We start from the raw sequence: 27,719 nt of genomic DNA on the forward strand, positions 1-27,719 counted from the left end.
CCTCAGAGCCCCAAACAATATATATGTTTTATTAGGCGACACCCTAGGGAATAAAATGGCGGTTGTTGCAACTTTTTACGTCACACAGTATTTGCGCAACAATTTTTCAAAAGCTTTTTTTGGGAGTTTCATGAATTAAAAAACAAAGTTAGTAAAGTAAAGTTAGACCAATTTTTTGTACAATGAAATGCGGAGTAAAAAGATACCCAGCATTTCACGCTTTAAAATTGCGTACACTTGTGGAATGGCACCAAACTTTAGTACTTAAAAATCTCAATAGGCGCCGCTTTAAAATTTTTTACAGGTTACCAGTTGAGAGTTACAGAGGAGGTCTAGTGCTAAAATTGTTGCTCTCGCTCTAACGTACGTGGCGATACCTCGCGTGTGACTTGAATGGCGTTTACAATTGCGGGCGCAACTTAAGTGTGCGTTCGCTTCTGTACGCGAGCACATGGGGATAGGGGGGGGCTTTAATTTTTTTTGTTTATTTTACCTTTTTTATTTTTTAATTTTTACACTTTCATTTAAACTTTTTTTTTGTGATCACTTTTATTACAAGGAACGTAAACATCCCTTGTAATAGGAATGGGGCGTGACAGGTCCCCTTTATGAAGAGATGTGGGCTCCAGGCTGGAAAGAATGAGATGTAAAAAAAAAAAAAAAAAAAAAAAAAAAAAAGGGACCGACCTCTTTCTTTCCAGCCGAGAGGTTGGCTTTGTTTACTTCCATCGGCCGGACGTGACGTAATAACATTGCACCCGGTCCTCAGACGGTCATAGAGATGACTGGGAATCATTTGGTCACCGGAAATCTCTATGATCATCGTACGGCGTATTCTTTCTCCGGATCGCCGATCACACAGGTGAGCCCGGAGAAGCACCGGAGGTCGGCGACAGGAAGATGTACCCCCCCCGCCACCTGTAAGAATGATCAAGCGGCTGAACTGCCGCTCTGATTGTTCTTACGGTGCACAGAATCACCAGCTCTAAAAGAGGATATCTGAATGATGCCGGCAGGTCATAACGTCCTTGGCCTGAAAAAACAAAAAACCACACCACTTTACAATCACCTTAAATCCAGAACCAAACATTTTATATAGTGCATGTTACCATGTGGTGGCTGCATTTGTTTTTTTTTAAGGTTTTTACTCTCTGCTATTCCCTCGTGATCAATATTAGAGTGCCTACACTCTGAATGTAAGAGCAAAAGAGACACCTTTGGACAGCAACATTGTCTGTGGGGTGAATATTATTAAACAAACTAGCAGATTTAGATACACTGATACATTGAAGCCAAACTCCAGCTCACACTCAGTTACAGGAACAGTTTTTTTTTTCTTTTGGAATAAAGGCTTTACATAAATAAAAGCCAATCATTGTAAGCACCCCTGTCAGTAGTAAAAGCACACTTGTTTACACTACTGCTAGGAACTCCAAAACGTTAACTATGTAAAAATAGACAAAAAAAAAAAAAAAAAATTCTACAACCCCATTCTCACCAATTTAATCCCTGAGGGTCCGTTCACACTGAGGCAGCACGACTTGCAGCGCGACTGCCTCAGGCGACCCAGGACACGACTCAGCGGCGACTTGCAAAACGACTTCTGTATAGAAGTCAATGCAAGTCGCCCCCAAAGTAGTACAGGAACCTTTTTCTAAGTCGGAGAGACGCAAGAACGGTTCCATTGCACAGAACGGGACGCTACTTGTCAGGCGACTAGGTTGCCTGACAAGTCGTCCCAGTGTGAACCCAGACTAACTGTATATTCATTTACACACTGCTACAACACACACAAAAAAGGCTTCTTCGGTTCAAAAGAGAAGAGGCTGGAAACAAACAAATCCAGCTTACATGGTCTTATTTTCATTTAATGCATCCAAGATCCGTTCATATCGTTCTGCTTTGGGCGTGTCTGCCAGCTGAAAAGGAAAAAAAAAAAAAAAAAAAATTTGTGGCATAACAAATAATTTCCTATGAAAGCAATAGGTTTTATTACATAAATACAGAAAAAATAGGCACTAAAGAGGTAGCAACAAAATAGTTCTGTTACCACAATAGATTGTGGAAATGGCAACCGACACCTCTAACTGTACCTTTTAGAGACTGATATCTAAAAAGAATAAAAAATAAAACCTTTTTTGACTAGAGAGAACAGGTTATAGCCACAAGAACAGTAACTTCCCCCCAGTGTGTATAAGGCGTTAGAGGTTAGAGGAGAAGGAAGAAGATTTGGAGGTCTACAATGGAACAGCAGGGAGTATTCTTCCATCCAACCTGCATGTGCATGAATCCGTTCTCCACCCCCCCCCCCCCCCCCCCCAAATTAGTCCTCTTGGCTGATCATTAAGGTCGGGTTCACACCTGGGGTCCGATGCAGGTCTGTTCACCAGTTCAGGTGCGATTCAGGTCCAAAATTTTTGCCTGAACCGGACCCAAAGATGCACAAGACCCTTTTGCAATGCACTCCACAGCCGCCCCAGACCTGTGTGAATCGGTCCTATTGAGAGCCGGTCACACTTGCCTATCATGCGATTTTGATGCAGGGAAACCCACTTCCAATTCGCATATAAGTGAACCCAGACACACAAAAAAAAAAAAAAAAAAAAAAAGTTCCTGGTCTAAACATCAATCGGTGACAATGCAAAAATAGGAGTGTCTAGAGTAAAATCTGCTTTGTGTGAAAATATTTTGTTAAACCAGTTTTGTCACAAACACAAACAAGCACACACACAATCTGTGGGTGACATCACAATTTTTAGATAACTTTGTAACATCATGTGCTTCCTGCCTGATCAGTGGATAGATGATCCAATTTGCTTTGCCTGGTAGGGGCACCTGCCAACACAACCAGAAGTAGGAACAGTGTCAGAACGGCCTTCTTTACAAATTTGTTTATCAGCTAAGAAAGAGGGGTCTAAACCTAGGTGGACAGATCCCAGAGTCCTTAAGGAGGATTATCTGCAGCAGGAGACTAGTTTGTTCTGCCTGCAGACAGCCCAAGGAGACACAGGGTCCTTCTCCAACATCCTTCAGCTGCAATGCAGGGTCCGCAATGAACCTTGGTGTGTGAACCTCCCGTCCACGTCCAGAAACTAACGATTAAGAATTGGTTTCCAGGGAATAGACCTTAAAGTGATTGTAAAGCTTTTTTTAAAAAAAATAAAGCCAACATGCTTATACTTACCTGCTCTGCGCAAGGTTTTTGCACAGACCAGCCCTGATCCTCCTCTGCTGGGGTGTGCCACAGGCGCTCCTGGCTCCTCCCCTTTATCGGGTGCCCCCACAGAAAGCCGCTTTCAATGGGAGCACCTGTGCAGGCTCACTACCGAGTCCTGCTTCTGTGTCCATTGACAGAAACTTGGCCCCATATCACAGGATTTGATTGACAGCGGCGGGGCGCTAGGGGGGAGCTGCAGCACAGAAGGTTTTTCACTCTAATGCATAGAATGCATCAAGGTGAAAAACCTCGAGAATTTACAACCACTCCAAGGGGATCAGCCCGAGTATGACCAAGACCCATGGTATGGTATGGTCCATGGCCATAACTTGACATACAGATCTGGCCAGGAACTAGACTCACAGCAAGGCATTAGGGGCAACAATGAGGATTCAGAATCCTGTTAGGGCAGAGGACAGTTGACCGGGCAAGCTCTGGGGTACCTCTAGAAAAGTAAAGGGATGACGCTGAGGGGTATCAGGTACCACGGATGACCTTACACGCCACAAGAAAAGAGAATTCTTCAGAGTGAGAGGCTGGTGGGCAGGATAAGACACAGGTTAAAGCACAGGAATAAGAATCAAAGCCTGTAGATTGAGGAGACTCCAAGAAGGGCAAGATCTGTGTGGTGGCATTGGAAAGAAAAAAAAAAGATATGTAGAAGAGAAGAGAGTGCTGGAGGTAAGGAGATATCCTGAGGACCTAAAATGGCACTCTGTACCTGAATTGCTAAACAGCAAACTACTCAAGGACCCGCAAGGATTAATACACAAGCCCCCCACTTGGGAAAGTGGGAGTGCAACTTCATGCTGAAGGCTTCTTGCTTCCAGTTTTGCAGCCTGCCTCAGAATCAGAGGGCCTGGATGCATCTACTGTAGAAATTCTTGGTAATTTTCTAGGCCTTCTTATGCTCAGGCAGGTGTATGCTCTGGCTTATAGTGATATCCCTGATGACATCAAGGGAAGGTCTGAAGGGACAGTGTCCAAGATCAAGTGAGTCAGGTAGCATCTGCCTCCAAGCACTTTAGGAGAGCTGTGTATCTGTATGGACAACAGACCCACACTGGACACAATTCTAATGCTTCTAACAAGCCATCACTACTGAAAAAGTGGGATTCCAGAAATCTGCTTCACATACTGTAACAGGAATCTACCGCCTGCTGGAGGGCTCTTTAGTGATTTAACTCATTCAGGCACAGTTTGATTAACCACTCCGGAATCAAAGCAATTTTTCTTTTTAAAATGTACACACACACAAACTATTTGTAACATGTTCCCATTCAAGCAGCATAACTTAAAAAAAAATGTAACAAATTAAAAAAAAAAAAAAACTGCTTACCAGTTAAGATGCTCTTCTCTGAAAACTTCAGCACTGAAAATTTGACTTGATACTCCTTGTTTATGAGGGGGGCTGAGGAGCTGTGTTGTGTCATAATTGTCTTTACTGTCCTGTCAAATCTCATTATCAGCTGTGAATTAGATTACAACAGTGTCTGCCCTAACAAATGATTAGGCAGCCCATAGACGATTCGATAATCACCAGATTCCCCCATCAACCCAGTCAGTTGGGGGTTGGGTGCGGGAAGCCTTGTTGGCCGGCACAATGATTATTGCTAACGGCTATAGCTGCCAGCAGTAATCGTATGTAAAAACTGACAGGGTGGTTCTACCGAAGTCGATCAATGGATCAATCTGCCGACAGATGGATCGAATCTCAGTTGGTTCTAAGACACATTTAAGAAAAAAAAAAAAGCAGGGGTTTTGTGTTTTTTTCTTAGGTATGCTGTGTAAATGGAGACACAACATACGGTGGGGATTTCGCCTGCAAACACAGAAAGTACTAACTAACCTAATTCAAAGTTTTAAAAGATTAGTAATATCGGGCCATTTAATATCTTCTGCATGTTTGGAAAGGACTACAATTGTATTTAGAACTTTCTATGGAAATAACTGACTTAATGTACTTACCTCACCAGGATGCAACAGATCCCAGTTGTCATTTATATAAGTGATGAGTTCAAGTTCTGAATCAAAGTACTTCTTTTTATGAATAACACTTAGATTGTATAGGCAGAGGTGTGCTATGTCTACCCTAGAAGTCAAAGAACAAAATAAAAACACCATGTGTACTTTTCTGGTGTGGTCAAACCTATAGCAGGAACAAACTTTCAGAGACAAACTTTATATGATGCAACAATAGAACGCACAAAGTATGTCCAGCCATAACCCTCTTAGTTTTGGATGGAAGGGGGAAGTTTTAGAACTACCGTCAAGAGTCTTCATGCTATCCCCTCACTCCCTGTCCTGATGCCATTTTACCAGGCAGAACTCTAACTTCTGATTTACTACAGAGTCAAGAGAAGGGCTAAAATACCTTTTACATTTTTTTGATGTCTGCCCCTGTTGCAGATTTTTTCTTACGGTCTGGTGAAACTTGTCAGCAAAACAGGAAGTTATGGTAAATCTCTCCAAGGGAGCCCCAGATAGCAGTAAAAAAATCCAACATGACTTCTAATCTATCCCCTCGCTATCCAAAATTAGAAAAACTTTTGGCTTGACATACGCTTTAATGCATGAACACATAGACTCAGATTTGCAATGGTATTAGCAAAAACAAATATGAATAAAGCATTATACCAAAGTCTAGGCTCACATCTATGCGGTTTTCAGGTCCGTTTTGTGGTGCTTTGTGTGTTTTTAAACCCGTGTTTTTGCATGCAGTTTTCATGCTTTTTGTTATCGCTTTAAACACACAGTATATAGCTGGTTGCTAAGGAGCAGGGAAGCCAGCTCCCTGCGTCCTTAACAAACCGATGAGACAACGGCTGTCAGGTTCCCTGCTGACAGCTGAAACAAAGAATATATAAAATCATGAAAAATATGGCGTGGGGTCCCCCATATCCACACCAGGCCCCACGCCAAGAAGAGGAAAAAAAAAAAAAAAAAAGTGTGGCCCCCCCAAATACATACCAGACCCTTATTTGAGAATGCAGCCTGGCAGGCCAGGAAAAGGTGGGGACAAGTGAGCACACCCCCCCCCCCCCCCCATCCTTCTCCTGAACCATGCCCGGCCACATGCCCTCAATATGGGGGAGGTGCTTTGGGGAGGGGGCCCCATGTTGATGGGGACAAGGGCCTCTTCCCCACAACCCTCAGAGGTGGTCCTGGGGCCTTATCGTAATCTGGAAGTTCCCTTAACCCTTTCATGACTAAGCCTATTTTTGAAATTTGGTGTTTACAAGTTAAAATCCATATTTTTTGCTAGAAAATTACTTAGAACCCCCAAATATTATATATATTTTTTTAGCAGAGAATCTAGAGAATAAAATGGAGATTGTTGCAATATTTTATATCACACGGTATTTGTCCAGCGGTGTTTTAAACGCAAATTTTTGGAAAAGGGATACTTCTATGAATTTTAAAAAATCCAAACAGTAAAGTTACCCCAATTTTTTTGTATAATGTGAAAGATGATGTTACGCCGAGTAAATAGATATCAAACATGTCACGCTTTATAATTGCACGCACTCGTGGAATGGCGACAAACTATGGTAGCTATGAATTTCCATAGGCGACGCTTTAAATTTTTTTTACAGTTACCAGGTTAGAGTTACAGAGGAGGTCTAGGGCTAGAATTATTGCTCTCGCTCTGACGATCGCGGCAATACCTCACATGTGTGATTTGAACACCGTTTACATATGCGTGCGCGACTTCCGTATGCGTTTTCTTCGCTGCGCGAGCTCGCGGGAACGGGGCGCTTTAAAACATTTTTTAAATTTTTTTTATTTATTTTTATCCTTTTAAATTGTGTTTAAAAAAAAAAAGTTTTTTTTTTTTACTTTCATTGCTGTCACAAGGAATGTAAACATCCCTTGTGACAGTAATAGGTGGTGACAGGTACTCTTTATGGAGGGTCTAAAAGACCCCCCATCCCTCCTTTACACTTCAAAGTATTCAGATCGCCAAAAACGGCGATTCTGAATACTGTGTATTTTTTAAAATTCGGCGCCATTGGCAGCCGAGTAAACGGGAAGTGACGTCATGACGTCGCTTCCGCATTTACATTGAGAAGGCTGGAACGAAGCCGCCCACAGCTTCGTTCCAGCCCGCCCACAGCCGCCGGAGGCACCCGATTGGACACCGGCCTCCCGATCGCACGGGAGTCCCGGTAAGAGCGGCGGGAGGGGGGGGGGGATGTCCCCTCCCGCTCCTCCGGTATAACAGCCAAGCGGCTTTTAGCCGCATCGGTTGTTATATCTGGATAGCCGATCGCCCGCTCGAAACAACGGTACCGGGATGATGCCTGCATCCCGGTATAACCCCCGGAAAGCTGAGTACGCATAAAAAAAAAAAAAAAAAAAAAAAAAGCCCCCAAAATAGATCCATCGTCAAACACACTGCACCCAAGGGGGAAGGGGGGGGTTGGGGAAGCTCCGCATTCTGACAGTTCTTAAATAGATAAGGGCTGGAGGCACCTGGTGAACCCACCCCCTTGTGACGTCACTGGCCCAGCATGCACTGGTCGGTGACGTCATAAGGGAGCATGGTCACCAGGTGGCCCCACCCCTTACCTATTTAGTAAGTATCAGACAGATGTGCGGGCAGTCAGCCTTCTTCGAATGCGGAGCTTCTTTTTTTGCGTCTTCTTCGGGTCCGGCGGGCAAAGCGATTGACGATGGATCTACAGATTTGTAAATAACAGATTTGTCAAAAAAAAAAAAAAAAAAGTTTTCCCCCTTTCTTACATTTATTTACATGGGGGGGCGCCCTTGCTAATGGGGGCTTCCAGATTGCGATAAGCCCCCACCCACAGACCTTCACAATCACCGCCCAGAGTTTTGGGAAGAGGCCCTTGTCCCCATCAACATGAACACCCCCCCATGTTGAGGGCACGCGGCCAAGTATGGTTCAGGATGGGGCGCTCGCGCATACCTTTCCTGACCTGCCAGGCTGCGTGATCAGATAAGGGTCATGTTTTTTTTTTCCCCAATTTTTTTTTTTTTTTTTACATTCAGTGGTCAGTTGATGACTCATCGGTTAAGGACGTGGAGGCTGGCTTTCCAGCCTGCTCCTTAGCAATCAGCTATACACAGTGTGTTTAAAGAGAAAAAAAAAATGCAAAACACATCAAAAACGCAACACTTGTGTTTTTGGTGCGACTCCATTAAAGTCTATTACACGCAAAACGCAATCTGTTGCGGGAAAAAAAAGTTGACCCTTTTCAAAAAATGCAGCGCTGCAAAAGGCACCAATAAATGCATAGGTGTGAATGTAGGATAAAACATAGTAATAGAAATAAAACCAATATGTACAAAACAGATGCACTCCAAACATCGCAGCACAGTCATACAAATAAAAAGTAAGCAGATTTTTCCAGGAACTTTTCTAATGTGCGTTACCTTGGTAATTTTTTTCCCCCTATAAATACCGTTCATGCCGTCTAATTTAAATAATATTTCAGATACAGATTGTAGACACTAGATGGCATACCTGTGCATGTGTCAGACAATCTGCATGAACTACAGCTGAGAAGTAATAGCAAGCAACACAAATACACTTCATTTGAGAAAAGACTGTGGGCTTCTAGGGTGGTCTGACAATCTTGAGTGCTATTTTACATTTTCCTGTCTGGGTTTAATGAAAGTAGAAGGCAGGTATAAAATGTGCCTTACTTTTCTTGTGCTAAAAGCTGAGCAAACTAGTTAAAATGTCATGAAAACAGAACAAAAACCATGCAGTTAAATGAACATTCCAGACCTTGGAATGTAAAAATAAAATAAAGTGAATTAGGCATCAAGCACATGCATTTTGGGGAAAAAAAATACACTATGTAATTTGAATTTTTTAATCTGCAAAAGTATTACAATCCTCCGCATTGTGCTCTACCACTGTATCGGGAAGCATACATACTGAGCAAATTTAGTTGCTCCTACATATGCATATAAACAAAAAAGTTAATGGTTTAAAATATCAGCATTTTGATATTCTTTCAACGTGCAACTGTAGACAGACTATAGCTATAAAGATATTAAAGCATGAAAAGAAATATAGGAATTTTGACATACCTGTAAATTCCATATCTTGGGTTATATACCACTACCTTCAGATAATTGGACACTGTCAAAAGCTTTGCTTGGAACTGCCCCCCTCTCAAATGCACCCATATAACCTCACCCACTCCATGATGCTTTAGTTTTGTTGTTTTTTTTTTAGAAAGCAATAAGCAGATCAGAGGAAAATGCGAGGGACTCGTTTTATGTACTTAAAGTGGCATTTACAGGTACTTCAAAATTCCTATAATCTGAAATCATGCAGCCCAGAGCACATGAATTTATTCTTGGACCATTATTCTTGGAAGTCCCCATGCAATAAAAGGAAGAAAGAAAGAACAAGAGGGGTCAACAGATGTGAACAGATGAAGCAGAATCAGCAGAGGCTCAAACAGCTACCTGTCAAAAAATGGTTTAGAAAACATTAACAAAAAAACATATGGTGGCTCGGCGACCGCTACATGCTGTAAAGAACCCCAACCTCTTTGGGAGAATTAGTTCAAGTAGGAAGAGAGGGATTTGTTTCCCAAGGGCAGGATCTCTGGAAAGAAAGGCAAAATAACCACCCAGATAGGGGGAAGAGGAACCACCTGTGAGGAATGGAGGAGGGGGCCAGTTGGCAAGAGAATGCATAGCAGACAGCCATAAATGACATTCCTTACCCCACCCATAAGGCGATTGAATCCTAAGGCTGCTTTAAAAAAATGCACCAAAACACACACCTCCCCATTGAAATGAATGGAAATCCCACTAAAAACGTGGCAAATATTAATCAAAAACGCACCGGCAGGTACATTTTTGGTTTTTGAGTCACATGTACTTTTTTTTTTTTTTACAGGTGCAAAACACGCCAAAAATGCGACAAGTACGTAGTAAAACCGCATGCTTTTTTTTACTGCAACAGGTCAGTGTGAAAGCAGCTTTAGACCCCTTTAACACTGGGGCGGTGCAGGCGTTAGCGGTAAGTGCTAGTTTTAGTGGCGCTTTACCGCTGTAATAGCAGGCGCTTTGGAGCCGCTAGCAGGGCACTTTCAACCAACCAGAAGGGATTAAAAGTGCCCGCTTAGCGCAGCTTTCAAAGCACTTTTAAAGGCACTTTGAAAGCGGTGCCCCTTCATTTCAATGGGCAGGGGGGGCTTCACACTGGGGCCGCAGAAAAGGCAGTTTGCAGACGTTATTTTTAGCACAAAAACGCCTGTAAAATCGCCTCAGTGTCAAAGGGGTTTTAGTGATTGACCTGCCTTCAAGGCAGCCGCAGGACATGAAGGAAGTGTTAATTTACCCCAGGACATGATATAAAGAGCCCCAGAGAAGCAAGAAGCACTGGCTTCCAGGATATTTCATCCCCTTGAAACATGAGAACAGGAGGTTCCTTTTTAACAGAGGACCTTATAAGGGAATAAACCCTTTAAACACAAAGGGAGGACTCTGAATAGGCAATGGGAAAGGCCCCAGAGGGGTACTAAAAATGGCAAAATCAAGGAACTTCTTGCAAAAGGAATTGCCATGGTGTTAGGAGGAGAATATAAAAGGCCTAACATACCGAGTACCAAGGGCTAGATATTCATTCCAACTTCCAGGGTGGGTTTCCCCATCGTCAGATCAGTCAAAACAACCTCGCATGACAAATTACAAAGCATGGGGGAAGCAATATGCATGGCTCCAAGAAAAAGGTGCACCAACTGTTGAATATTAGGGAATTAAAGATGCTGGGAGATTTCCAGATAAGGGTCTGTACAGTATTCACAATAATTGAAGACGTTTGAGGAGATGGGCAGGGAAGTGCCAACGTACTTGCAAACCAGAGGTGGAGAAAAACAAGTAAATAAGAGAACAGAGACTAAGCAACCTTTTCCAGTACTAGGTCAACAAAAGATGACTGGTGCCAAGGCCAGGTCTTTTGTGGAGATTAGAGCAGACTTCTCAGCTCATAAAAATGGGTAGCCTGGTGATTTTTGGCCTTGAAACAGGTGGGGATTGCAACTCAAAACTCAGGGCAGAGTCTGGGAGTTGTAGGCAGAAAGACCTGTGTGGTGCAAACAGAAAGCCATGTAATAGAACTAACCTCCGAATGTAGTGTGGACTAGGGATCCAGCAACAAACTGGAGAAACAATTTACAGTTCATTGGCTGTTCTGAAGGAGATGGCCAGTAGAATATGGAGGGATATTCTTATGAAGATGCAACTGAAGTCACTGTAACCACAGATAGACAAAGTGTCATTCTGACGTGAATGTAGTTATAATGGATGAGAATTAAACCAAGACATCCCAAGCAGTACAATGTTTGGGGAAGGAGCCCCAGAAAGGTGTGGCATCAACCATAGATGAAGTCATAGCATCCATGCTTTAACCCCAGTGATCTTCAAACTGCAGCCCTTTGCTTGCCTTTATCCGACCCTTGGGGCACCGTTCCTCCCACTGATACGAGACACTATTCTGCCAACTGACACCAACAATGGGGCACAATTCCTCCCAATGATACCACCAACGGGGCACTAATCCTCCCAATGATACCAACGATGGGGCACTATTCCTCCCCTTATTACCAAATGTGGTAAGGTTTACTCCCACTGATGCCAGGAAAATTGACCACATTGGCCACAGTGCGCCCTTAATAGCCTTCAAAATGGCCCCTTGTTTAGAGCGTTTGAAGACCCCCTGCTTTAGCCTATGGTCAGAGATAGAATGGTAGGTCTATAGAGGACCAGGCAGAAGCTATGCTGCTGCGGTAGACTTCACAACAAGTCTATAGGAGACCAAGGAGGGAAGGAGAGGAATACCCCTTGTGATTATAAGCTGTGCAGAAAAAAAATGAGGCTTGTCAAGCAGCAAGAACATGTAGCACAAAATGCAACAGAGAGAAGACAGCAATAGAGACTGTACCTCTGACGTAGAGTAAATAAAAAGTTGGACGCTTTTGCTCTAATGGGGAGCAATGACCAATGAGACCTCTCTCTCCCACTCTCCCGTCTCTCATCCTAACAAGTTGGTAATAGCCAACTGCAGGGCTGGGCATGCCAAAGCAAAGTAGGACTTCATAAGTCTCCAGGCGCCTATCAATCGAATCCTAAAAGGAGAGAATACCATTAATGGAAACAGACTGATTTAGCACAAGAATGACTAGATGTGCTAGAGTCTACTACCCCCCCCCGCTTTACATTCTGCAAATTAAAGTGAACTAGGCAGTTATGGCTCAAGTGTGTTCAAGGGTAAGAGGCAGAAGAGCATTTACAGGTGTTAGTATCCGCTTACTCTAAAAGCGGTGAGAACATTTGGAAAAGGTCAGACATTCTGGGAGAGAATTCCGCTTTAGTCAGTGGACAACCTTACTCTGGAACAAGGAACTGCCATCAACCTGAGAGGTACATGGAATCTCCTCAGGGCCTGCAGCGTAATCTCTTATGTGCTTCCACTCCTGTGTGCTGGAAATCCTCCATTGTCAAGTGAGGATCTTCCCCTGCAGGGTACTCATGGAATGTATGCAGACTGAGGGGGATTCAGCATGTCCGGTATGAAGGAATAGCGCTAACAGAGCGTCTGTGGCTGCAAGTCTGCAGTAACAGGCAAAAGGTGAGGCAGCAAATGATCAGCTTGCATCTTTTGCAGAAATGGCAGCTGGAAGTGTGCAATCGGAGTCTTATGAGCACTACATCACCAGCCAACGAGGAAACTTTAGTGAGCTGGAAGAAAATCGCTCCAAATTTAAATAATCTTTAGAAGGGTACCAACAAGGCAGAGTAAGCAAGATAATAGGACAAATTCGCATGGGACTCTTACACTTGTGGTGCCCTTTGAAGAGCAATCTGCAATGGATCACTCAGAGGGTATTATGTTGCCTCCTCACAGCCTGTTTTAACCCCTAAAAACATTGAAGATAACCAATTTTAAACTGCTACCGAACCATAAGGCAATAAGCAGCTGGATTTTGTTAAAAGTGCAAGTCGAAGAAAAGTGATGAAAAAAAAAGGAAAAAAAAAAACAAACAAAACACCCTTTAAGAAAAAAGATTGCATCACCCAAAGACAATTAAAAAAATGGGAGACTCATGGAGTAGGCACAGTTATAGGAGTACACAGAGGAGTGGCCCCCAGCAAAGCTTTTGCCAGTGCCGAATTACCTGTATGTAGCAGGATATAATCCATGGTCTAAAGCTGGCCATACATTATACAATTTTCTTGTTCAATTTCCTTAAGATTTACCTTCAACTATAGGAGTGCAAGGGCCTTTCTGATTGCATACAAATTAAAAAAACGTTTAGATTTGACCGCAAATTATATGGTTTTGGTAAATCTAAAAGAAAAATTGTAAAAGAAAAAAAATTGTATAAATGTATAGCCAGACTAAGAACAAATTACTGAGTCCTGTACGATTAAGATAAGAGTTTTAAAATTAGCCATTCCTGACCTCTCCGTCTTTGGGGGCTATTCAGATGCTGTCAGCTTGCCCATGAAGGGTCACTAAGAATAGAATATTGAGACCACTCTTTAAATAAGGAAATAAGGTATATTTTAGGCACTCTTAATTTAAAGATTTTCAGAAAATACAGGAGGAAGAAAAAGATATATTTCATTGGAGTAATGGAGCTATGATATGACACATACAGGCAGACGGGTACAGCAACACAGAAGAAACCAAATTGGAAACCAGTGATTTTAATGCATACAAGGAGCACTGAAGATGTGAGATCTCTCTACTTGAGTTGCAGACATCAATAAAAGACCAAAGGGGTGTGCAAAACCTGTCCTTATAACAATTACTGAGCAAAAGTAGTTTTTAGGGTTCTATGTTAAGCTGGTTATATTCAAAATTTACTTTTAACTGCAATTACTCCAGCTAAATTGTTATTGCTCCTATGCATCACTTAATAATTCAGCCTAAAATTTATTTTGTATTACACTGCACTGAAATAGAAATCAATTGTCATGGTTTTAGAAGACAAAGGACATCTACATCACAATATTGTATTATTTGTACCACTGCCCAGACTTATGCCGCGTACACACGAGCGGACTTTCCGGCAGAAAAGGTCCGACGGAACAAATCCGTCGGACATTCCGATTGTGTGTGGGCTTCAATGGACCTTTTCTGTCGAAAAATTTGACGGACCTTAGAAATAGAACATGTTTCAAATCTTTCCGACGGACTAGATTCCAGTCGAAAAAAAAAAAAAAAAAAAAAAAAAAATAAGTTCGTCTGTGCGCTAGTCCGACGGAACGAAAACAACGCAAGGGCAGCTATTTGCTACTAGCTATTGAACTTCCTTTTCTAGTCCGGTCGTACGTCATCACGTTCGTAACGATCGTACTTTGTTGGTATCGTGTGTAGGCAAGTCTGTTTCGTCGGAACTCCGTTGAAAAGTCCTTCGGAGTTCAGTCCGACGAGAAGTCTGCTCGTGCGTACGTGGTATTACTGTATCTATGCTAAAAACCATGAGGTAAAAGCAAGCCTTTCTTTTGACTTTTGCATAGGTTAACCTTCAGGAGTGTATAGTATGTGGGGTAAAGGTCACACATCACATGGTTGTCTGATGTTGTAATGTAGACAGTACAAATGAATAACTTGGCAGCAACAGCCAACAAAAGTTGGGTAGAAAATACCACAGGGTAAATAACCAATGGAAATGGTGGACAGTTCAAAAGAGGCAACTATCAGTCGTGATATTCTGCCCAAAAAGCTTCAGCAAAGGCAGACCATTGGTAGACAGGCTCATGATATTTGTTTTGAAATAAAAAAAAATATTTACCCATGTGCTCATACATTATAATTTAGCCCTACACACACTCATTTAATTCAAGACTGTAAACACTGGTTTAAAGAGGAATAAATTCTGAATTTCATGAGCTTTGAGAGGCCTTTTTAAGGAAAATCTGCACTAAACGTTGATTGCCGTTGCTGACCACCATCTGAAAATTCTATTTAGAAAAGAAAATTTATCGCCACACTCTGGGCTGCAGTAACTTTTCTTGCCTATAAAAGTTGAACTCTGGGATAAGTAAATATTATCCATATACAAGAGGCATGCATATTCTTACTTGAATCTTTGTGTCCCTTGTGCATTTCTTCTAAATTTGAGTGACAATCCAGTTTCAAACTTTGCCTCTGTGCAGATACTTCCTGTATTAGACCCCTTTCACAACGAGCCGCCCCAGGCGCCAGAGTTAAAGTGGCGCTATTTTTAGCGCCACTTTACCGTCGTTTTAGCGGCACTATTAAATCCGCCCACAAAACGCCGCCGGAGTGCTGCCCCATTGATTTCAATGGGGAGCAGAGGTGGAAGAGCAGTAAGTTCATCGTTCCTTCAACGCTCCAGAGAAGCTGCTGGCAGGACCTTTTCTGATGCCCTGCCAGCGCACCACTCCAGTGTGAAAGCCCTCGGGGCTATCACACTGGAGTGCATGAAGCAGCTGTTTTAGGGCGGTTTGCAGGCGCTATTTTTAACACTATAGCGCCTGCAAAACGCTCCAGTGTGAAAGGAGTCTTAAGACCAGCCCACTGCTGCTCTTTAGAAAACTAGAGGAGGGGGGCGACTGGTCTGTATCCACCCCCTACTCTAGTTTTCTAAAGGAAGCCTGTAGTGGGTGGGCACGCTGGGTCCCTTCCACAGCTTTGCTCTGTGTACAAACTTGTTTGCTAAAAAAAAAAACAAAAAACAAAAAACAAAATGAAGCCTGTGAAAAAAAAAAAACTTGTTTAAAGCCACAGTTCATTTAATTTTCAAACAGGATGGAACACTATAAAGATACATAAAATATGTTAATCCTGCTAGTCCATTAACTATAACAGCATCGACTTGTGCTTTTATCACTTACCAGCGCAAAGATAGACGTTTGAGGTATTCCGGTCCAGAATTGCAGACAGAACAAATAAATGTATAAAATCTGGAAGGAGAATTCAGTAACAGACAGAGCTCAGTCTGTATCCTTAATACTGAAAATTATGTCTACAGGTCATTTAACAAAATGAAAAACCATAGCTTGTGAATTTTTTCTTTTAAAGCAGAGTGAACCTTAAAATTTTACTTGTCAGATTTAAATTGAAGACACTGGAACAGTGCAACAAACATTTTTTCCATTACACAGGTCTGTTATTCTAGTTACAGAATATGCACACATCAGTGCGATGTACTCACAGTCCTCACCTGTCACCAAAAAGCATAGGTTTCTGCAAGCATTGCACACAGGCCTCATGAAACCACTGCTTGCATTTGCAGCACTGAAGCATCTTTAAGTACCATCTAGAATTTAAAAAAAAATCAAATATGAACAGAATACAGAAACCAACCTTGTACAAAAGTTTTGCAGTTGCTCAAAAATGCTCACCGACTTCCCCCAAGATTGCAATTTTAAAAACAGATTTAACCACTTGAAGACCAGCCTTTTCTGGCACTTGTTTACAAGCTTAAATCAGTATTTTTTGCTAATTACTTAGAACTCCAAAACATTATGAATTTTTAGCAGAGACTCTAGGAAAGGAAATGGCAACCGTTGCAATATTTTAGGTCACACAGGATTTACACAGCAGATTTTTAAAACCCAATTTTTTGTGGAAAAAATACACTTTAGTGAATGATAAAAAACAAAACATATACCTCAATTTTTTTTGTACAATATGAAAGATGTTACTCTGAGTAAATAGATACTGAACATGTTAACGCTTTAAAATTGCACACACAATTGTGCAATAGCAACAAACTACAATACGTAAAAATCTCCATAGGAGCACAGCTTGCACTCTCCAGTTTTAGTAAATCAACCTTATAGTCTGTTAGAAAAAGCAACTATGTTTTACTCACTCTCCTGGGCCGCCACAGTAGCAGTAACATTGCTGTACATTGGTCTTGTGGCCTACATCCCATTCTAACTCGTCCAACTTGTACGGCAGAGATTGCTTCATGACCTGCAGGGCTTTAGCATTGGGTCCTTTTTTCAACGCTCCTCCCCTCTTAAAAAAGAAAAAAAGTGACAAAGTATCAGTGTTGCAGTTTAGCACTTTCAGAAAAACAATGAAACACCTGTCCATATTAACACCTTCAGCTGACTGACAGGAGGTCTTCACAGTAGGAGCCTTGAGCTGAGCATCTATCACCTAAACAGCTGTTCAGCCATCTTTGGCATTACTTAGTCTGGCAGAGTTGTAAAACCAGCTGATTGTCAGAATTCTGAATGGGAAAATATACAAAAGCAGCTGATGACATGAGAGGTATTCTACTTTCTCTGTAAAAGTGAAAAACTTCTAGGTTTACATGCAAATTATTTTCCACACAAAGATGAGGAAAAAAACAAATATTCAAGAACTACTAAACAAGCTACACACTATTGTACACAGAAAGTGGAACTTTTACAGCCTTCTCCAGTAACTGCACTAAAGAGGATATTTAAATTACTGACAACCATATGTCAGAAACTTCAAATACTGAAAGCCAACACACATTCAGCATGCAATTTTCTGACAGTAGGTTTCTATCACTTTTCTTTGCTGCAGTGCAGTCTATGAAGATGGTAAACAGAAGGAAATCTTGTTTTACAAATAAACATGTAATGCAAAGAACACCCATGACAAGGAGTCTACAGAGCTCTATGGGCTTTCTAGAGAAATAGCACAACATTAGTAATTTTCTTTCTAATGCTCTGCTTATCGTCTTCTGAAGCATGATCTGTGGTGGACGGTATTTTAGAAAGCGGCATAGGAGCAGCTGGCAGGTGTTCAGAAGGCACTGCACTTCTGATTCCTGATGCCTGTCTTATTTTTAATTGCTGAATGACAATTTTACATTGCATGACACGCCATAACTGCAAGTCAAGCGTTTGGCTCACCGTGTGGCCCCACTGACCTCAATGGGCAAGTTTGGACTGGGAGGTGCTGCCGTCTGCCAAACTTTGCAGCTCAAGTTAAAATTGGCAAAGCCACAAAGCGAAGCATCGCAACATATGTAAAGCCCTCTCAGGCTGTAATGTTAGAATTCTGGTGGATGGCTCATAAACCCACGGCTCAGCCACCCGGTTTTAGGTGGATATATAATAATAAAAAAAAAAAAAAAAAGTAAGTGATCTTCTTATGGTCTGCTTAGCAACATAGTGGCCTTGTTTTACCCTTCCATGTCAGTTAATGCAGAACTATAGGCAAAACTTTTTCCCCCTCATTTTGGATAGAGTAAGAAAAGGTTATAACCCTTGTCAGTTTATTTTTTTGCCATCTGTGTCCTATTGGGGAGATTTCCCTTCACTTCCTTTCCTATAGCCAATTGTAAGTGTCGCCCAGTGAATCACGGGAAATACTGCGCCGCGTTCAGGGTGCTATTAAAATCAACTGGCAAAGCACGGGCGTCCGGCGATTTGCCGCTATTTCAAATCACGGAGATTCCGCTCACAATTCGAAATGCGGAGAACAGAGCCTTTAACCTGACAGACGTTCTAATCTCTTTCACTTCTATCTAAAAATCAACAAAAAAAAAAAACGTTTTGCCTTTAGTTATACCTTAACCCCTTTGTGCCGGTGCCTCCCAACCCTTTAAGAGTTTTCAGATACTGGGAGGCGGGTATTTGATCTAACCAACGTAATTGTCTGTCACATGCATGATCGGAAAGCTCCCAATTGCAAGAAGCGATCGGAAGCCTTCAGTTAGCAGCCGGTAACTGTGCTGGGGGAGAGCTCTCAGCACAGCTGTGTCTGCTGATAAGTAAACATAAGGCCGCTCAGCACCAAGGCCCACCCGCCTAGAGACCACATATTTGCGTACTGTCAGCACCTAGGGGTTAAGGAACATGCAGCACAGTGCACTAGCGCCTAGTTTTGCTCCACCTACTCCTAGTTAGAGTATTATGGTACAGAGAAAACTAGAGGCCGATAACAAGTTAATTTCAGGTTCTAAGTTATATTACATTTTATGTTTTTTTTTTTAAACTGTATGCTGAATGGTTTTTATATGTGCCTGGATTTGATCTTTAACTTACAATACAGGTTTGTATGTTCACATATGGTGATGATTCAACTGTTTACTAAATACAAACCAAGCGAGTAAAAGTTATTAGCTTATTATAGAAGATAATTTGTAAAAATCTATGGTTAAAGATTACCTTCGTAGTAGTGGCAAATACACACTGCCGGCATAACCATTTCTCATCACTATCAATCACAGTGGAGTCAATCTTTGGTGTGTGGCACAGTTGGTGATATCCTACAACCACAAAAAAAAACAAAAAGCTTCAATTCATATTTACCTTTCTTATCTAGCTTTCATAAAATGACAGACATACAAATTTGGGAACTTCAGTGACCAAAACAAAAAGAATAAAACATTTAAGAATATACCAACCTTGGCCACACTTGTCACAAATAACTATCTCATTTGGGGCTTCAGAATACTCCTCCTGACATATTGAACAAACCATTTCACCACTTTCAGAGGCTCCTGAAATTTAAGGCAAAAACAAGGGCTTTTAAAACTTGAATTTAAAATATAATTTAAAAGAAGAGATGACGCCATCCACTCGCTTCTCCTAAATGGCAGCGATGTGGTACAAGCAACTCTATATCCAACAGTATAAGAAGTCACTGGTACTGTTGCCGATACACAGCTACCACACTATACAACAGCCTAAGCAGCAGTCAGACCATTCTGGCATGCCAATGTTTGGTCCAAGCTAGCTGTAGGTGCCGTGGCTGCAGTGGACCCATCCTAGTCCCAAAATTACAAACCAAAAGGCACATCGCCTTCCGAACTCTGCATGTCAAGCAACACATTCCAGCAAACTCTGCTTGTCCTTTGATATGCCTCTCCTGGGATGAAACCTATGGACAATCACGTAGAAAAAAAAAAAGAAAAAACAACCCCACACACAGGACATGTGTCCCTGACCCTGTCCTTCTGCCCCCCCCCACCCCCCCCCCCACTCCAGGCTTCATGCCAACTCCCTGACTGTCATGTTGACAGCTAGGAATTGCTAGCATCTGTAATGGCTGTTGCTGTCAAAAACAGACTGACATGGTTTATGAACACTGTACAGGCGCGGGATAAGGAAATACAAAGCAACATTGTTATTTTGTATCTACTGTTTCTTTCCATCTGAAGAACAAAGGGATGAGCTCCCTTTCAAGACATCAGTGGATGGTTTTGTCAGCATCAGTCTATTAGGAGACTATGTTCTGTCTCCTGCACTTGTTTGAAGAGGGATTTCACACCAAAATCACTTCACCATACCGCAACCATGTTCATAAGATGCAGTTGCAGCACCGCCCCAGCCACTTCATGTTTGCAGGTGGTATCGCCTGGTTAACACGACATGCAGCACTTTCTTGCCGCAATGCAAAGCCTCAAAGCTGTAACAAGGCGTATGGGCTGTCATGCAGCCATTGCCAGGTGGCCAAGGTGAAATGTAAAAAAACACACCTCAACCCTGCTTGGTTTTGCTGTCCCAACAATGCCCATGTAATAGGGGTCCTAAAATAAATTAAAAAAAAAAAATTAGTTCCTATTTAAAGTGGATGTAAACCCCATTCGTGAAATTTTATCTGGGCACATCTGTAGTGCTTTCTCAAAAGCCCTAAAGACCCTTTCACATTGGGGCGCTTTGCAGGTGCTACAGCGCTAAAAATAGCGCCTGCAAATCACCCTGAAACAGTCGCTGTTGTCTCTCCAATGTAAAAGCCCCGAGGGCTTTCACACTGGAGCGGTGTGCTGGCAGGACGCCAAAAAAAGTCCTGCTAGCAGCATCTTTGGAGCGGTGTATACACCTCTCCTAAACCACTCCTGCCCATTGAAATCAATGGGGCAGTGCGGCTATACTGCTGGCAAAGCGCTGCTGCAACAGAGTTTTGCGTGTGGTTTTAACCCTTTTTCGGTCGCTAGCGGGGGTTAAAACCGCCCCGCTAGCGGCCAAATACCGCCGCTAAATAAAGCGCCGCTTTACCGCCGATGCCGCCCCCGCGTGAAAGGGGCCTAAGTCCTGTGTTTTTCTGCTACTTGGTTCTTCTGTTATCAGCATAACTTCTGACAAGTTCTCCAACAACAAAGGAAAAACCAGCCTGAAATTTGGGGAGGTTACTATAAATAGATTAGCAGACAGCTGGTCTATTCACAGCACAGCTCTGCACACGTGGGGGGAGGTGCCTTTCCTCCAATCAGCTGTCACACAGTGTATGCCAAGAATCCACACCCAGTAGTGGAACAGGAAGAGAAAAAGAGGATGTGCACTTTCTAAACAGTCTAGAAGGCTGGAAGACAGAAGATATACAAGTAAAACTTATATAGGGAGAATTGTTTCATCTGTGTATCATCTGAGGCTGTTCACTTCTCTGGGTATGAGGGTTTACATCCACTTTAAAGCCATTTTAATGCTTAGTTCATCTTCATCAGCCCCAAATAACTCCTCCATGATATTTTTTTTTTTAATTTCTAATTTCTCCAACCATTAATACTTAAACTAGTTTTGATTATTAGTTTTGTTCTGTATTTTTTTTCTTCAACTTTGCACAAAACAAACAAAACAAGAGTGAGCGCGACGTCACTTTCGGGGGTGCAGGGCAAGGGAGACGGCTTTGCGTTGGGAGCATGTGTGCTCCTTTCTGTGGCCTGAGGAATGTGAACGCAAAGCCGTCTCCTTTGCCCTGCACCCAGAGGTGACGTCGCGCTCGAGTCCCCAGCTTCCTTCATTGCCCTGAATAGGCTGTGAGTGCCAGAAACCACCTGTGCGAGCTGCCAGCTGGACCTCAGGGACATGCACAGAGACCTCCTCTGGATGACACTGCAGGAGCATTTCTGATCATAATGCGTTTACCTGTATTCCCTTTGTGAGTAGCCTGTTTTATCTTTATCGTCAATAAATGGTCCTTAATTACTGCACTTATAGGTGCTGTGCTTTCTTTCTTTCGTACATTAGAGACTGCTTCTATATCCTTTACACTGGCTTCCCTCAGTGCTGGAACAAGACTCTCTTGCTTTTTAAATACTTATCAATGGATATTGTCCCTCTTACAGAGAGACGCTTTATTTTTTATAGTCTCCCAACCCACCTCCTGGGTCTATATATACTCCCAGGGTCCCTTCCCCACACGAGCGCTAAGTTTCTTTCCTTGCTTATTTCATTTATAAATAACTTGTCTATGCTTTGTGCCAGAATCATAGTTTTAGTGTAATTTTAAATGAGACAAATAACTTAGTACATAAAGTAGCACAATTTTTATTAAAACTGATTAACGTGGGGAAAAGCATTTTAGTTACTTTTTTTGGCAATGGATTCCATAAGAAATAAAGCAAAGACAATCAGTTTTGCAAGATAGTATCAAACGACGATCTTGTTAGTACTTCAAAAAAAAAAAAAAAAACAAAAAACAAAAAACACACACACACACACACACACAGGTTACGTTGTCTAAAAGTAATGACAAAGTTATTGCCAAATCATTCAACCCATAGCAGAAATGTAAAAATTGCTCTGCTCCATGGACAAGAAAGAAGAGAGAGAGTTCAAGTAGGTAATCACTAATAAGCCCCTCCCAGGCAGAAATGTGTCAGAGGAGGTACTGGTGGACAGCATGGTTTCTAATTCAGTATTAGTATTTTGTAATAAAGTTTATTGAAAAAAAATGATTTGACGGGGACACGGCATCTTTCATTATCAGGTTAAAGAAATAGGGTTAATTCTAGACAAGGGAAATTTGGCAGCAGTAGCTATATTGCAGATAACAGTAAAATTATAGAAGTCAAGGATAATCCGTACCCGTTTGTATGTCCTTCCAAAGTACCCACGACTTAGAGCTGTCTTCAAATAATATAAAACAGCTCTGCTGAATGTTATCTATCTGTAATAGAAATAAAGCATTATTTTTATAGAAGAACTAAAATTAACTTACAAGCACAAAATAAAAAAACAAAAAAAAAAAAAAAAAAAAACACACAACACACCACACCTCTATGGGGGTGTTGCAATCAAGGCTGCATTCTGTAGGAATCAATCATTTGAAATAATTTGTTTCAAGCCAGTACCGTTTAAATGGGTTTAGATTTTGACTAATTGTAAAAATGCAAAAATTCTTTCCTTTATAAAGCTGAAGTGATTACTGCAAGGTCCCCGTCATTTTAACAATGGTTGGGCAGTTATTTTCAACACTGCCAAATTGAGTCTGATCAGACAGTTGGATCTCCAACACACTTGTATTTTTGTGCATTTCCTGCACAATTTCAATTGAAATCAATGGTAATGCATCATATGCATTACCAAGCATTTTATTATGTGTTGCAATCTTTACATTTCATATCAACACGCATCATAATCCATGTCAATGCCTCATGCTCATGCCTTTTGATGGATTTCAATGCAACACAGAGGCAAAAAACAAATGTGCCAAGCCTATGGGAACTATAGTAGCAATATGAAGGCTGCCATTACTGACCTTCTCCTGAACATTTTAGTTGACCAACTGTCTGACAGTTTCTGATTTACTGACCCAGAAGAGGCACGCAGCAAGTAAAGCCAGAACTATTGATCTGCATCTGTGCCTGGTCTACGACTCAAAAGTACTGACAGCGTGATGGTCATGGAACACTAACATTAGTTTTCCAAAATGTACTGGGAGCTCAGACACCCAGAGTGTTCCGCCTGCAAATACCAGCCTGCAGCCCCACCCACAACTTTTCAGCATCTCTCCCAGTGCAAGAGCAAGCTTCAGATATCTGTGATAAGGCATGCAATTGCAGTGTTGGGATCCAGAGCTCCTAGCCTATGCAGGTATCAAGATTAGAAAATTGAATAACATGTTTTGGAGGTCGCTAAGGTACACTGGAATAGCAGCAACAGCAGGTAGGTTTGATGAAAGTACTGACAGAGCTGTTTTTACAGCTAATTGACAAAGTAGTTCAGTGTTTCAGGTCAGTTTTTGATCAGGATTAGGTCAGGATTTTATCCTGTTCACAACCGAATGACATGTGCAATTTAGAAGCGTTCCCATAGAAGTCAATGGGCCTGAATTCGCACCTGAGCTGGACCGCACTGGTCAGAAAAACAGACAGGACTCTCTTTTTAATTCGCACTGAATCCGCACTCCAGCTGCACCAGATATATGTAAACAGGCACAATAGAAAGCAATGTTCTTTCACATGTCATGCGAATTGGATGCGGTTACAAACGCATCCAATTAGAATACATGTTAACCTAGCCTTAGAATGCACATTTTTAGTAAAAAATACATTAAAGCGGAGTTCCGCTTAAAAAGAAAAAATTAAAAGTCAACAGCTACAAATACTGCAGCTGCTGACTTAATAAAATCGGACACTTACCTGTCCCAGGGTCCAGCGATACGGGGAAACAAAGTCCCGCTTGTCTCCCCCTCTTCTATGAGGTGCTAGCATAGTCACTGGGCGCCCGGCTGTGGTTTCACAGCCAGGCACGCACTGAGCATGCGCGAGCCGCATGGCGCGCCTTGACTGGCAGGGCAATCATCTGGGACCTGTGACCCAGATGATTGCCGAGAGGGAGGGGGGGGGGGAGGTGATCTCCCTTCCGGTGCCGCGGTGCGCCGGGAGGAAGTGGGAGCTGGCACCCTCTAAAAAGGAGGGTATCCACTCCCCCCACCAAAAATGAAACGCCAAATTTGGCATGTCAGGGACCCACCTGTCCTTAAAGCGGAAGTTCCATTTTTGGGTGGAACTCCGCTTTAACATTAGTTTTACTGTACACAAACTATTACCCAATTTTTTTTGTAAAATATAAAAGATTAGGTGGCACTGAGTAAACAGACACCCAACATGTCAAGCCTTAGAATTGTGTGTACCTGTGTTTTTATGTACTTTTATATTTTTGAAACTGTCCCCCCCCCCCCCCCCCCCCCCCACTTACCTTTATTGCCATCACATAGAGGACCAATAGCCCCTCCCTATGTGATAGCATGTTTACTTTGCCAGGTTCTATTAAGACATCAGGGATCTAATTAGATACTCTCCAACGGCTTGTTCCTCAGCCACTACGGCCAGGGAAAGCAACAGCAGAAACCAGAAGTGACAAAATTGTCATGGCTTCCAGGTTCTTACTAGCTGGGGAGATCAAACGGACGTTCACTGGTTAACCTCCCTCTTACCTGGAGACACCAACTATGTGGATCCCAAGCTTGCAGGTGGGAGAGTGAAGACCAGGAAACATGGCACACTTTCTCCCATTGAGAAGCGCCATATTTTCCTACATATGTCATGCAGAAGGCAAACCTATGCTATCAACATTTCTAAACAGCCTAGACCCGAAAATGCACCTTAATTTACAATGATCACAAAGGCAGTGGCTTCACGTTATGTCAACACAGCTGCCAACACTAATTACTATAAGTTACATCATTTTTTGTCACTATCCTGTTGCTTGCGCTATTTACTGTATCTGTATTCATATGTGCAAGTTTCTGTACTTAAAGTGGTATTCCACTTAAAAAAAAAAATAATTAAAAGTCAGCAGCTACAAATACTGCAGCTGCTGACTTTTAATAATCGAATACTTAACTGTCCCAGGGTCCAGCGATGCGGGGGATCGAAGCCCCGCTCGTCTCCCCCTCCACTCGGCGGCGCTGGCATTTTTACTGTGGGCGCCCGGCTGTGGCTTCACGGCCGGGCACCCCTGTGCATGCAAGAGCCGCGCCGTGACTGGCCACGCAATCATCTGGGACCTGTCACGTGTCCCAGATGATTGACAAGAGGGAGGGGGAGAGGCGATCTCCCTTCCTGCGCCAAGGGAAGTGACATCAGGGGCCCAGGCACCGAAGGAGGCAGACTACGAGGGACCCCCTAGCAACAGGCATTTAGAGGGGAGTAAAAAAAAAATAAAAATTTTTCACCAAATTTTTATTTCAATTTTTAAGCACATTAATTATTTTTTTTTTTTGGGGGGGTGGAACTCCACTTTAAAGTATTTCCCAATTGCATTTTATGTGTATTGTAATGGCTGTTTTCTTTCCATGCTAAATGATCTTTTTCTCTTTCTCTCCTTATAGCTTCTAACAGCTGATTGGGAAGGGAGGGAAATATAAACCTGTGTGTCCACTCGCTCTCACATCCATCTCACTGAAACCTCTGACAGCCTGGAATTCAAAGTGGATGTAAACCCAATGTCATCCTTTCTAAACTACTGCCATAGGGGTTATCTATAAGGATATACATGCCTTCTGCATGTATCTTCACCTGTCAAATGTCTCCCCTCTGTCTGTTATTAGACCCGAAAAACTGCATGATCTGTGGGTGGGTCTGTTGTCTGGAGCTCGGTGGGTGGAGTCGTGATGTCAGTAGACTCTCCGCCCACCTCTACACTCCCCTTGTCAATATGCATTTCTCCTGTGTATTTCTTACACTGAACTTCTGCTATGATCTCTAACATCCAGTGAAAAGACAGGAAAGTAACCACATGACTTCAGCATGCCAAATCATGCTGAGGTGTGGAACAGCCAATCCTTGCAGAGCTGCTGAAGAAAGGAGTGGTAGAGAATTAAAAAATACTGCACGTCTCTTAGGCTAGTGCACGAGATATGTAAATCACCTGTCACTCACAGCAAGGGGGAGTATTTGACAAAGTTTTTCTCAGTTTGTCAAGATTTATCTCACTGAACAATAAAAGAGGATTGCTCAGAGATGGATTAACTCTTTGTGGCAAGACTGGGCTGAAATGATAGCAAATCTTATACTCTACAGTAGGATATATAAAAAAAAAAAAAAAAAAAAAAAGAATTATAGGGTTTATATCCACTTTAACTATCTCAGGCTGGACACATGTTTTATCATGCTATCAATCCCATTCCCTGTTTACTATGAATAGAAGAATGTTCATTCTTTCCATTCATTCATTGTCTGTATATGGGCATCTTTGTAAAATGAAAATATACAATTATAATATTACAACTTATAACATTATGATATGAGAAAATATAAATATAAATATACATATATATATATATATATATATATATATATATATATATATATATATATAATATTAGTATGGCATAATCCTAATAATGCCCACAAAATAATTATTTATATCACCCCAACCACAAATAGGAAATAATATCTTATATTATTTTATCTTTATTTTTATTGTAGCTGTGGCTAACATCCTCCCACAACATAATCCTCCATATATTTTGGTGATCATAGGTACCATCAACAGGCATTTAGCATTTCATACATGTTTAAAATATTATAAAATGTATTTTGTTTACGCAATTTGTTCTACACACACTTAGAGCTTTTTTCTCTCTGGCCCCAGTGGATCTTTAGGCTCTTTTTTGCCCCTCTGTCCTTCATTTTTTTTTTTTTTGGAGGGGGGGGCGGGGTTGAGACAACGGTGAGCCACATGCCCCCCTTTTTGGGCCTGACATGGACAGCCATTTTACCAATATACTACTACTGAGGATTGCTTAGTTGAGAATTTGAAAATACATTGTGCTCTTGCATGTTTTTAAAGAAACAATCTCTGGAATGCCAAT

At 42.0% G+C, this 27,719-nt stretch overlaps 1 protein-coding gene across 2 annotated transcripts in view; it reads right to left on the reverse strand.

Annotated features, from left to right (window-relative positions):
• Nucleotides 1-27,719, reverse strand: part of MTF2 (metal response element binding transcription factor 2) — a 67,251-nt gene that overhangs the window by 18,745 nt on the left and 20,787 nt on the right. Inside the window, exons 3-10 of one of the 2 annotated variants that reach the window (XM_073593129.1) lie at nucleotides 22,985-23,066; nucleotides 19,582-19,677; nucleotides 19,343-19,443; nucleotides 17,062-17,210; nucleotides 16,408-16,503; nucleotides 16,079-16,147; nucleotides 5,186-5,309; nucleotides 1,852-1,919 (exon numbers count right to left, since the gene is read on the reverse strand). In XM_073593129.1, the coding sequence (XP_073449230.1) occupies nucleotides 1,852-1,919; nucleotides 5,186-5,309; nucleotides 16,079-16,147; nucleotides 16,408-16,503; nucleotides 17,062-17,210; nucleotides 19,343-19,443; nucleotides 19,582-19,677; nucleotides 22,985-23,066 (785 nt within the window). The remainder of the gene's footprint in view (nucleotides 1-1,851; nucleotides 1,920-5,185; nucleotides 5,310-16,078; nucleotides 16,148-16,407; nucleotides 16,504-17,061; nucleotides 17,211-19,342; nucleotides 19,444-19,581; nucleotides 19,678-22,984; nucleotides 23,067-27,719) is intronic. The other variant, XM_073593130.1, reaches the window with a different exon arrangement.

Source organism: Aquarana catesbeiana, linkage group LG07 (genome assembly GCF_042186555.1).
Source record: "Aquarana catesbeiana isolate 2022-GZ linkage group LG07, ASM4218655v1, whole genome shotgun sequence".
In the NCBI taxonomy this organism is placed as follows: domain Eukaryota; kingdom Metazoa; phylum Chordata; class Amphibia; order Anura; family Ranidae; genus Aquarana; species Aquarana catesbeiana.